Source organism: Tachypleus tridentatus, chromosome 6 (genome assembly GCF_004210375.1).
Source record: "Tachypleus tridentatus isolate NWPU-2018 chromosome 6, ASM421037v1, whole genome shotgun sequence".
NCBI lineage: Eukaryota > Metazoa > Arthropoda > Merostomata > Xiphosura > Limulidae > Tachypleus > Tachypleus tridentatus.
The window spans coordinates 51,131,598-51,144,724 of NC_134830.1; the positions used below are offsets into that span (position 1 = coordinate 51,131,598).

The 13,127-nt window shown below is 37.5% G+C and overlaps 1 protein-coding gene and 1 long non-coding RNA gene across 4 annotated transcripts in view; one reads left to right on the plus strand and one right to left on the minus strand.

Moving 5' to 3' along the window:
* The window catches only part of LOC143252481 (uncharacterized), a 53,384-nt gene that overhangs the window by 21,498 nt on the left and 18,759 nt on the right, over window positions 1-13,127 (minus strand). The gene's annotated exons all lie outside the window — the stretch shown is intronic.
* LOC143252477 (adenylate cyclase 1-like) overlaps window positions 8,310-13,127 on the plus strand; it is a 91,641-nt gene continuing 86,823 nt past the window's right edge. The window contains exon 1 of one of the 3 annotated variants that reach the window (XM_076504662.1): window positions 8,310-10,036. In XM_076504662.1, the coding sequence (XP_076360777.1) occupies window positions 9,449-10,036 (588 nt within the window). In that variant the 5' untranslated portion in view covers window positions 8,310-9,448. Of the gene's footprint in view, window positions 10,037-10,773; window positions 10,843-13,127 lie in introns of those variants that run through there. The other 2 variants (XM_076504663.1, XM_076504664.1) reach the window with 2 other exon arrangements.

Consider the following 13,127-nt stretch of genomic DNA (forward strand, 5'->3'; position numbering starts at 1 on the left):
CACTTGTGGAACAATATATGGATCAAATACAACAAAATCATCCACGTATAGTCCTTTCAACTTATCTCCTTAATTCATTTGGCCATACCTTTTAGGACTAAAGCAAATTTACTTAGGTTTATCGCTTCCTTTGCCTTGGAAACGAGGAATATTGAAGTTCAAATTGGCAGGTGTCAGTGTTGTGACGTTGTAAATCACGTGACTTGAAAAGGTCAGAAACTCGTGAACAAAAAAGAACACTTTTCAAGCATGGTAGGTAGGCCCTTTTGTGTGTGTGTGATGGTGGGGGGTCGGGTTGTCTTTGGAACATATAGCGGTAAAAACCACAGAAGCAAACAGATCATCTGTCAGTTGATCTTCTAAACATTTTTATGGTATAAAACTAAAAAGTGAATTATTGTGTATTAACACTTAAGAACATATCAGAATAACTTTTTTTAACTGCAAGTCGCTGTATGCCATTCGTTTTAACGCTGAAACCCCCACCCGAATAACTCGCAGAAAGCAAGGCGTAGAATTAGGTATGTCTTTTCGTAATTGTCCACAAATTTCATGACAGAGGAAGAAAAAAGAAATTGGCATTTTGGGACATAAAGCAAGACCTTTAACCCACCCAGTCACGCCCCTGTGTATATCATTGGTAGAAAGATATGTTCAAGACATCTTGGTTTGTTACTTCACTTAATCTGACTCGCCTCAGTCGTAGTTTCACCTTGTTAAGGATTTCAGCTGGGGTGATTGTAAAGTGACAAAGCTCAATAAGTACAGACTAAATCTACCTTCATTTGCTTCCAGTAATTAATATGTTTATGTGATTTATACAGGGTGTCCCAAAGAAATGTATACACGCTTTGAATTATTATAATTCACTCAAACTTTCTTTTTTTACAAGTGCAACTGGTTTGAAGTAATGGCAGAAGCAAGACTAAACTTTGAGAAAAGGAAATTTATCTTAAAGTATTACTGGAAATGTGAGAACATAGCTGAAGTGTAAAGACGGTTTAGAAGGGAGTTTCAAACAGATCCACCAACGTGACTCCCATTACTCGCATCAGAGATAAGTTTGAAACAAATGGAACTGTTCAAGACGTCCATAAAAGGCATTCTGAAAGACTGTGATCGTCCACCAGTCCCACACGAGAAGCAGAGCTGTTAGAAAGTCTCCACCGATCTCCAAGAAAATCTGTTCCACAAACAGCCCGTGAGACAGGAATCCCAAAATTGAGCGTCCATCGCATGTTGAAGCGCGTTCATTTGAAAAGTTTTATTCTGGTTTTAGTCTACGCCATCAATGAAGATTATTCTGACCGGAGAGTTAAATTTTGTGAGAGGTACCTGGCAAAATCTGCAGAGGATGCACAGCTTCTAAACAAGATTGTCTGGATCTACGAGGCCACATTTAAAGTTAAATGACTCAGTTAATTGCAATTGCACCTACTGGGCACCTCAGAACCAACATGTTACGGTTGAACACCACGTAAACTTACCATGGTTACAGTGTAGCGTGGATTATCAGCGTTGGGCGTAATTGGACCATTCTTTTTCGAAAACACAATCACTGGTCTCGTTTATCTGAACTTGCCGCAAGAATCTGTAGCGCCACGCATTGAGAACAATTTTATTTCCAGTTTTATTTCCAGCAAGATGTAGCACCTTCCCACTACCATCGTAATGTAAGGGGCTATCTTGACGAAAATTTGCCGAACAAATGGATTGAGCGAAGAGGTAGCACTGAATTTCCCCCACGTTCACCAGATCTCACACCTCTGGACCTTTTTCTTTTTTTATGGGGATACGTCAAAGATAAGGTTTATAGCACAAAACCTGCAACAATCGGTGAGCTGAGAGCAGCAATTGAAATAGAATGCACCCAAATACCAAATAAAATTATTCGTGAAGTTTGGAATTCCATCTGTCCGTTTTATCAGCAGTACCTGGACCAGAACGGTCATCAGTTCGAACACCTGCGATAACTCAAAAGATTATACACTTGTCTTCTTAAACTAAGATTATAAAACCTAGATATATCTTAATAAACATTGTATTTGTAATAATTCAAAGTGTGCATAGATTTTTCGGGAAGCCCTGTATATATAACGATAAAAGTATTTTGATAACAAATAGTTTAAACACCAGACAAAAGATGGCGACAAAGTGAACGACCATTATTTTCTAATGATGTTTTTGTTATTCAACACAAAGCTACATAAAGAGCTATCTGTTTTATGTCAAAGAGGTCCAAATCTCTCGCCGCAGCTTTTCTGGACTCGTTTCACACTTTCAGCTGTAGATGCGATACAAAAGTGACAGCCTGTTTCAATTTTCGGCCAAAAGCCTTTGTGGCTGCTGTAAGGTCAGCAGTTTTTGACCTCTCTTTTAGCCCAATATACAACAAAGATGACATGAGACACCGTCCGTGCTACCACTACAATTACAGTAATTGTTCGAGTGAATATGATGGTCTGAAACAAACATCGTTATTGTACTTGGGCTGTACAGCCGAGAATTAATGGTTCACATTTTCTTTCTAGCAAAAACACAGCCACTCATTGAGGCCCTGGATGTGCTTGAATAGTGACAGCAAAATTCTATATGTTAGTTGGACAAGAATAGTACGTTGATGTTTTTAGAACTTTGTACAAAAGTATTGAGACAAAGAAATATATTTTTAGGATTAAAACCGAAATAAAACTATCATTGTAGTGAAAAACTCAGTTTCTTAATTTTGTGTATGTTCGTAAAGTTACTAAGTGCCAACCAGTAACACGGCTCAGCATGGCTAGGTGATTAAGACACTCGACTCTTAATATAAGGGTTGCGGGTTCGAATCCCCGTCACACCAAACATACTCGCCCTTTCAGCTGTGGGAGCGTTATAATGTGACGGTCAATCCCACTGTTCGTTGGTAAAAGAGTAGCCCAAGAGTTGGCGGTGGGTGGTGGTGACTAGCTGCCTTCTCTCTAACCTTGCACTGCAAAATTAGGGACTGCTAGCGCAGATAGCCCTCGAGTAGCTTTGCGCGAAATTGAAAAAAAAAAGTAATGACGCACGACTGCGACGTGTAACGCGATGGTGGTGACATTCTGCGACATTCCCTGCTTATCTTCTTCTGGCATGTTAGTGAAACACTTTGCTTGACCGTTAAGAGTTTTATAGGATGAGATTTGTCTCACGATAAACTAACAACATACTTGACCATTGATTGGATGGACTAAATTTGCTCTGTGTTTCCGTTGAGAGTTTCAGTGATTATTAATCAAATACATTATTAAAACTTTCTTTACTACCCGTTCTATTTCAACGATAAATATACGAAATTGTTGTTTGTAACAACATTCAAGGTTCAATATCTGCAAAGAGCAGAGCAGAGGAAGTATTTTGTATAATTTAAACAAATAAACAATGATAATACTATCAAACGGTATTCAAAAAACTATGACACATAACTAGTATGTTGAACACCCTGGTGACTCAGCAGTTTGCCTGAGGACTTAAATCGCTAAATTTCTGGTTTCGATACCTGCGATAGGCATAATACGATTACCGATACCCCATTGTATAGCTCTGCGCTTAACAAATAAACATAATGTTTTGTTGTGCGTATAACTACGGTAACACGTAATTTTAAAAGATTTGTTGAACTAAGATATGTAGATTTAAAAACTTAACCTTATTAACCAAATAATTTTACTTCTGTTTTCCAATACGTCTCCTGGAGGGAAAGCGGTAAGTCTTCGGATTTACAACGCTGAAATCAGGGGTTCTATTCCCCCTCGGTGGATACAGCAGGTAACCCGATGTGCCTTTGCTATAAGAAAACACACCCACACTCCTTTGTAATAAAGACATCACTAGATAGTAAGTAAATTATGGTCTTTATTCAAATTTGCAACGAGTTAAACAAGACATAAAAGGAATAGATTACTAAAATGTTTGCGCTTATAAAGAACACGTTAAAATTAATTGAATTACGTTGTACACGTGCATAGCACCATCTTCTATATCCCCTAGCTAAATGAATCATTAGTGTCACTATAACACTGTTATTCCCCAGGTGATCAATCATAAGACTAACACTATAGCATTGTTGTCCCTCTAGTAGTCACTTATTATAATGTTGTCTTCCCCTCTCGTGGCTCAGTGACAAACCTTCGAGCTTTAATTGTTAACAGATTTCGTCACGTACGATGGGTACAGCACATATATCTAATCGTGTAGCTTTGTGTTTAAATAACAAGGAAAGAAATTATCTCTATTCTCAGGCCAGTCCTGAATATCAAACAGTTACTGTTAAATTACTTTATAATTATCCTTCACAATAAGGCCCGGCATGGCCAAGCGGTTAAGGCACTCGACCCATAATCCGAGGGTTGCGGGGTTGAAACCCCGGCACACCAAACATGCTCGTCCTTTCAGCCGTGGGGGCGTTATAATGTGATGGTCACTCCTACTATTCGTTGGTAAAAGAGTGGCCCAAAAGTTGGCGGCGGGTGGTGATGACTAGCTGCCTTCCCTCTAGTGTTACACTACTAAATTAGGGACAGCTAGCGCAGATAGCCCTCGTGTAGCTTTGCGCGAAATTCAAAACAAACAAAAACAAACAAACCTTCAAAATGTCGATGTATAGGACACAGTGTGATAAGCAAATATACATATTGTACCTTGAACTTTGAGGACAAAGTACTTTACACGTTAAACTTATTGGAATAACCAAAATATTGACATTATACTGAAAGCAGAATGATACAATAAACTGTATCAGAATATATTATTATTTTGTTTTCGTTAATTGTTGGTGTAGAATTCTACCCTTAGCTTTTATCGTTTCATCTAAAAAGCTTATTTGACAACTATGCAAGAATGTCGGGTTGACTTGATTTCACCATCACCACGTGTCTGTCGACCTGGTAACTCCAGGTGTTGAGTTACACGTAGTGATTACAACACGTAACTGTATTTAAAATATTATTTTGACCACTCAGAAACGTATAATGGATCTACTAAGAATATTGCGCGAAACATCGTCCACAGTGAATTGTCACCCAAAGTCTACGACATAAAATACTTTAGTTCTTTCATCATAAGTGGAGCCAAGTTTGTGAAACCAGGTGATCAGACACTTGTGTTGGAAACAAAAGTAACACAGTTTACTATTAACGTTTGGTATTATATTCATCACAATAAATTAAATCTTTGGATAATTTTTCCAGAGTCTTGTATCTATAACAATAGAACCGTGTTCTTTCTTTTTACGATATTGAACCACATATTTTCATTTTTTCTACTGGGAATATTGTCCTCATTGGTTTATTTACCGGAACTGAGAATAAGAAACTCTTTAGATCTAAAGACGGAAAGACTATAATTTTCTAATTTTCCAAATATCAATTTTCCTAACTGTCGACAGAAATTCAGTTCCTACAAATTAAGCACTGCTTATCTTTAAATCATTGTATAACGGTAAAAATAAATTTGTTAACATATTTCTATATTTTGAAAATTTTATCTCGTTATTTAAAATTGGCAGTATTAACTTCCTGAGTAAAATCAATAATTTCTAATCTATTTAAAACTTTTTACTTGCACTATTCAACAGTCCACTATTCTTGAACAGCATAACAGATTTACTGATGCACGTTTATTTTATATATATGTTTGTTTCGGTTTAATATATATTTAGAAATGCATTTAACTTGTACTGTTAAAGGTGTATTGCGAAATTTCCGCCTGTTCCCTAAATTTCTAGAAGATTCTCGAGTGTAAGTATTAACATTGTACTTTGTGGGTATGTAAATACTGGTTAAAAGTAGAATTTCTCCCTAGATTAACATCTAAGTTATTGGTGGTACTTTTTAAAAACAAAGAAATGTACAGATAACTTATATTTTTGGTAATTTCACGCAATCTATTTGAATTTGTTATTTCTTTGTTTTCCAGTTACCAAGACTATTTATTTAGATAATAACAAAATAATTATTCTTATTAAATGAGGACATTCTCTCTTCATGAATCCCAATAGTCTCAGCGGAAGAAACCAAGATAAAGGCGGCGAAAATACTTCAACCTTGAAAACGTACCTCTACTATGTAAAACTAGTGTAATGGTTATGGTACTCTACTCGCAATCTGGGGATCGCGGGCCCGAATTCTGGGGGCATAATAAAGTTATAGTCAATCCCACTATTCGTTAGTAGAAGAGTAGTCCAAGTGTTTATGATAGGTGGTATTGAACTACTATCTTTCCTCTAGTCTATAGCTGATTAGGGACGGATAGCGTTGATAAATGGTTTTTGTTTGTTTTTTAATTTCGCGCAAAGCTACACGGTGGCTGCCTGCGCTAGCCGTCCCTAATTTAGCAGTGTAAGACTAGAGGGAAGGCAGCTAGTCATTACCACCCACCGCCAATTCTTGGGCTACTCCTTTTACCAACGGATAGTGGGATTGAACGTCACATTATAACGCCCCCTCGCCTGAAAGGGCGAGCATGTTTGGTGCGACAGGGATTTAAACCCACGCCCCTCAGATGACGAGTCAAACGCCTTAACCCACCTGGCCATGCCGCGCCTTAGCTTAGCTTTCCGCCAAGTTAAAATAACTTGGTCAGTGTAATAAGAATGCTGGGATATGCCATGCACCCCAAATTAATTCTCCTTAACGGTAAAAAAATAATGTTATATCAAGTTTAGAAAATATCTGATAAGCGAAGAAAATATTGTTTGACTTACATTGGAATTACTTCAATATATACCTAACTAAAGCTCTAATTCTGTTAGTAGCATCAACGGTATATAGTTCTATATCACATGGCCCGGCATGGCCAAGCGTGTTAAGGCGTGCAACTCGTAATTTGAGGGTCGCGGGTTCGCATCCCCGTCGCGCCAAACATGCTCGCCCCCACGGCTGGGCTACTCTTTTATCAACGAATAGTGGGATTGACCGTGGGTGGTGATGACTAGCTGCCTTCCCGCTGGTCTTACACTGCTAAATGAGGGACGGCTAGCACAGATAGCCCTCAAGTAGCTTTATGCGAAATTCAAAAAAACTGTAAGTTCTATATCATAACCGAAAAATATTCACAGTAAAATTAGAAATATCACTCACAGCAAAAAATTTAAAAAAATAGTAAAACAAAATAAATTCACCATCGCGCAATGAACAAAAACAAAACACAAAAATATTAAAGGTTTGTCAAGAAACTACAAAAAGGAGAATATAACAGGCACCAGCTACAGCAACACTGGGAAACAAACAAGGAAAGCCAAGTAGGAGTTATGTGTTAGTTAGGTGCTTTTCAAAACCAATTAACGCTCCTCGTACGAAACCGGTTGTGGGTGCGGTGACGGAGTTAACCCTACAAAAAAGTTAATCTTGGTATAATAGTAGACTGTTATTACAAGATAACAATGAATATAATATCCTCTTCAGTAACTGAGAATTATTGGGAAACTTACGTGAGGTATGCATATTAACCTTACATACAAAATAAGTTCGTGGCCATTTTGTTTGTTACACCAACCCACTCCCATAATGGTTCAGCGGTGTGTATGTCTGTGGACGTATACAAGGCTTAAAACCGGATTTCGATGCCCGTGCAGGGCACAGCAGTGATAGCTCATTGCGTAGCTTTGTGTTTAATTACAAACAAAGTCACATTGTTTCTTTATTGTTAAGCGCACAGTTACAGAATGGATTACATGTTCTCTACCCACTGTAAGTATGAAAACCCCGGGTTTTAGTATTGCAAGTCTTCAGACTTGCCGCTGAGCCACTAGAGGGCGGGCTGGTCATGCCAATTAGGTTTTAAAGCTAGAGTTCGATAACTTTTTATATATTGTTGTTTTCTAAACAAATTATATTTGCGTTGATTCCGGCATGACCAGGTGGTTAAGATGTTTGACTCGTAATCTGAAAACCGCGAGCTCGAATTCATGTCCCACGAAACCTGCTCGTTCTTTCAGCTACGGGAGTGTTATATAATGTAACGGCCAGTCCCATTATTCATTGGTAAAAGAGTATTCCAAAAGTTGGCGGTGGGTAGTCATGACCAGCTGCTTTACCTCTAGTCTTTCACTGCTAAATCAGGGACAGCTACTGCAGATATCCCTCTGGTAGCTTTGCAAGAAATTCAATACAAGCAAACAAACAAACAAACGTCTGTGCTAAAAATCACAAAGGTCTATTTGATATTAACTTTTAGGCAACAGTAAGTTTATGAACTTGCAACAATAAAGTTAGGTGTTTCTTAGGTAAATATAATCCACTGTGTGGGTTTGTTCTTGAAAAAAAAAAAGGTCAACATTTAGTCAGTATTGGGTAATGTACAGGATACCACAGTAAGTCACGTGATGTCTTTCGTGCTGTTCCTAGCGCTTAATGATTCTTCTTACTTCTGATAAAAGTAAACTTCTACAGTCAACATGCGAAATGTTCGTGTATCACCAGGTTGCATTTATTTATTTATTATAAAATTATATTTCTAAAGGTCAACCCACTCGTCCACGTTTAGAGGCGATCGGCTGAAATTGCTCCCGCTTCGCTACCTTTCGTTTTCCTCTCAGTCTTCGAAATCCTTGTCTTTCCTGAAGATTAAGTGAAATATAAGTCGATCTTGTTATTCTTTCACACATGGACAACCTTCTTTACAGTCACGACTTTACACACCCTGGTATTGTTTACGACAGATTGTACTAGGGATCCTTGCGGGCGTGTTTTGCCTTGACTGGCGACCGCAAGACGGCGCTACTGCCAAAGTACCAGTATGCCATTTGAGCAGTGGGCAGGGCGGTGCTAACTTAGCTGGTGGTGGTTTTTCTTGATCGTTGGTCGAAGTACAGCTGATTAAATATAGAGATGGCAGTTCAGGACTTTCAGTCGTGACCGAAGTCATCAAAAACACAGGAAATAGAATTACACAGCGTGTTCTCTATCATGCTACGGAACGAAACAACAACGGCAAGGTTTGCCTGTTAGGGACGCTGCTGGGCTACTCGAGACACGAAAGTGTGAAGTCAGTCAACAATGAATCTGGCGTTTGGATCTCTGACGTTGTATCTTAGTGGTTATGGAAAACATTTCACATGTGATTACATATTAATTAACAGATGTGTAGAAGTATAGTCGCAATATATTCAGATATCAAGGATTTTTTAAAAAAAGTAAAACCACTAAAGTATAAGCCTAACGTGTAAGCAGCGTCTATGTCGAATGGGGCCGTGGATTTTGTGAACCGTTTGTCCGTAATAATCATAATGAACATTTTCACGAGGATTTGTGATATTTAATTCTAGTTATCGAAGAGAAGTTTAATACGAGACTGTGAAAAAGGTCGGGAAAAACCACAATCAGAGTGCAATATCGTTTGTCTTTTTTTATTTATACCCGACGCGTGAGTGTGTTAAAACGTACTTTTAATTCCAAGACACTCGGTGGTTTGTATCAGTTAGTCTGTAATGGATCACTCGGTGAAAGCAATGAACACACACAGAAAAGTGGCGTTTTCTCGGCTGTTTAACAGAGGAAGATTTGAAAACGACGAACTTGAGGCATTGTATAATCGTTACATCTTCCGGATGCAACAGTCTTCGATCATTAGCGTACTGGCTTTAGTTTTCATCCTCAGTACTGTGCTATCAGTTCTACATTTTGTCTACGTTCGTACACCCACTGTTGCTAATCTGTATTTCTTAATACTTGGTATTAGTTTTCTGGGTCTGTTAATATTTTCGCACACCAAATACCTTAAAGACGGCCATCTTGTAGCCCTGTGTTACGTCATATTATTTTTTCTTGTAACCTTTTGTGTTGTGAGTCTTCCTGTCGACATCGGGCCCCGTGGCTCGTGGGGAATCGGCATGTGGGGCAGACGCCACAGTGCGGCCGATGGCGTTTGGGAAACGGTGTTAGTCGTGTTTTTGATCTATACCATGTTGCCCATTAAAACTATCGTGGCCTTAGGCTTAGGAATTGTATTGCCTGGAACACATCTTGGAGTTAGTGCAGTCTTAGCCGAGGAATTTCCGAGTTTACGGTGGCAACAGGTAAGGATCAAACTTTATTTTAAAATGTGGAATTATTATAATAAAAGCAATATGGATCAAAATGTCTATATCTGATATCAAAATAATATCTGGCCTGGTAATATGGATCAAAGTGTCTGTATCTGATATTAAAATGATATCTGGCCTGGTAATATGGATCAAAGTGTCTATATCTGATATCAAAATAATATATGGCCTGGTAATATGGATCAAAGTGTCTATATCTGATGTCAAAATAATATCTGGCCTTTTCTTTCGTGAGAAGCTACCGTTCATACAAAACCAAAAATTGTGTAAAGTTCATGCAAAAAAGATTTAGTGATTCGGTTGTGTGAACCAAATTCATTAAGCATTTCACCCTTATAACACACATACAAATATGTCTTCCCCCTATTCTCTAATCTGAAACTGGAAAAATAAATTTTCTAGCATTTATCACAATCAGTAATGTGTAAATAACATTAAAAACTAAAGGTGCATTTACTTTAAAAAGGTCTCGTGGAATGTTTCTCGTATACAGAATATATATATATATCTTCAGTTCTTAGTGTTTAATCACTTTTATTAATTATTATAATCCAAAACAGTGATTTTTATCCGTAATAATATTCAATAACGTATAGCCTAAAAGGCCATTTATTACATCAAATCGTTTTTTCTAATAACTCGTAGCAAGTAAGGTGTAAAACCAAATGCATCTTTCGTAGTTTGATCATTTCTATAGCAGATAAAAAAAAAAGGTCACTCTGGAGGCATAATGACAGGGGCAGTCCAGGATTTACGCATAGACCACGTTGGTCATTCAAGTAAGAAAATTATAGTTCGTAAAATTAGCAGAATAACGGCAAGAATGAGTCATTATAATTCCCAAATGTTAGTTAACTCTAGAGTCACAATAAACACTAATCCTGCTCTGATGAGTCACACCCACAATCTCGTGCGTGTCACTCGTGTTTATAATACAGATATTTCTGAGGTGCTAATTAATAACGTTGCGAATGTCTGATCAAACCTAAGATAAAAATCTCGCACGTCACCTTTAAAATACGTGGATTATGACAACCCTAGTTTGTATGTCTTAAAAACTTTAATAAGAGACGTGTTCATAACTGGTTTTATTTGTGTGCGTTATAAGAGTGGCATTCAAATCCCACTGTTCGTTCTGACAAGAATAGCCCAAGAGCTGGCAGTGGGTGTGTTTTAAGAGTGACACTAAAATCCCACTGTTCGTTCTGACTAGGCCCGGCATAGCCAGGTGGTTAAGGCACTCGACTCGTAATCCGTCGCGGGTTCGAATCTCTGTCGCGCCACACATGTTTGCCCTTTCAGCCGTAGGGGCATTATTATGTGACTGTCAATCCCACTGTTCGTTGGTAAAAGAATATCCCTGGAGTTGGTGATGGGTGGCGATGACTAGTTGCCTTCCCTCTTATCTTACACTGCTAAATTAGGGACGGCTAGCGCAGATAGTCCTAGTGTAGTTTTACGCGAAATTCAAAACAAACAATCATTCTAACAATAGTTGGCGGTTTGGTGGTATTGACTAATTGTCTTTTCACTAGTTTAATACTTCGACGTTGACGTTTTTTTGGAAAAAGAATTACGAATACGTTTAATCTGGGATTTGAGCTTGTACGTAGGGACAGTTGATTATAGCGTCAAAACGATATTAATAAAATAAAAAATTAGCTACTGAAATTTAAATCATTGATATTTTGACAATACAGTGTTGAAACACTGATAAAATACACTGAATCAGAAAAAAACAGAAATATGTGATGACACCGCAGTCACAAGACTCCTCATTGAAAACTAGAAGAAGCAAAGGATTTACCATTTTGACAACCTCGCCGTTAAGATATCGAACATTATATAATTGTAAAATAAATAACCGTATAGATTCTAACTTTTCTATGTTATGGAATAAATCTTTCCCAAACATTTTACAGTATCGCCACAACGTGGAATGAGATATACGTACATTTGTGTGGAAGCCATATGGTGTAACAATTAATGTGTACCAAAGTTTGTTAGTAACTGGGAACGTACGTCTATGATACTAATATCTTCAATGTTTAGTAAAAACGGAACATTCGCAAAATGTTTAAAAAATATGATCTTAAACGAGAAGTTACATTAAGAAACGACTATCATCATGCTGAAAATACATTATGTGTGTCTAATATTAATGTTCTTCCTGGTGATATAAATGTTCTCATGTGAAGGTGCAATTTTTCCAAATTAATTAGAAAAATGAGCGTAAAATATTCGGCTGGTTAGAGTCTCTAATTCCATCACAAGTGATGAAACAGATCAAACGTAACTATTTGCCATTGAAATAGATATCAGGCACAGTGTGAACACTAAACTATTGTTTTTAAATTTATAGAGCAGGGTTCTGACAGCGAAAACCAAAAAAAAAAAACCAGAAGAACTAATGTATGGTGATTAAGTTTCAATTGTGACAGGATAATGAAAAGAGCCACGAATTAAACTTTCCAAAACGAATATCACAAGATTCTCGTGAACAAGCGTAGACTAATTCCAATGTAAAAATAACCCCCTGGCCTACTCTGGCTCTACAATAAGCAACATCACTACAGTGTAAGTAACATAAAGTATGGTATTACTAAATTCAACCAAGAAATTGTCATGGTTTTATATTAGTTTCAAACTATGAAATTTGAGCTAAGGTCGTCTTTTTTCGTTCTAAAACTGGCCTTTAACATTTTCTACAAAAAATTAACGTTGCTTACTCTTAGCCATAAGAGACTCTGAGAAACTCCAAATTACAGTGAAGTGGTGTTTTACAAGATGTTTATTGCGATTAAACTAGTGCCTAACTGAGCAGAGGACAGAATGTCCACAAGTGTATCACTAAACTGGACGGAGGACATGATGTCCACAAATGCATTAGTAAAATTATGCACATTCGCAATCAGTGTTTCATTTGGGAAATATTTTATCACAGAAAAATTGATTTGATCATGTGTTTTACAACTTGAGTTCACTGTGTGGTCGTATAGCTCACTGTAAGAATGAGCCAATAAGAAGCGTCCTGTGTAATAAAGACATATTTTAATTCGTAAAA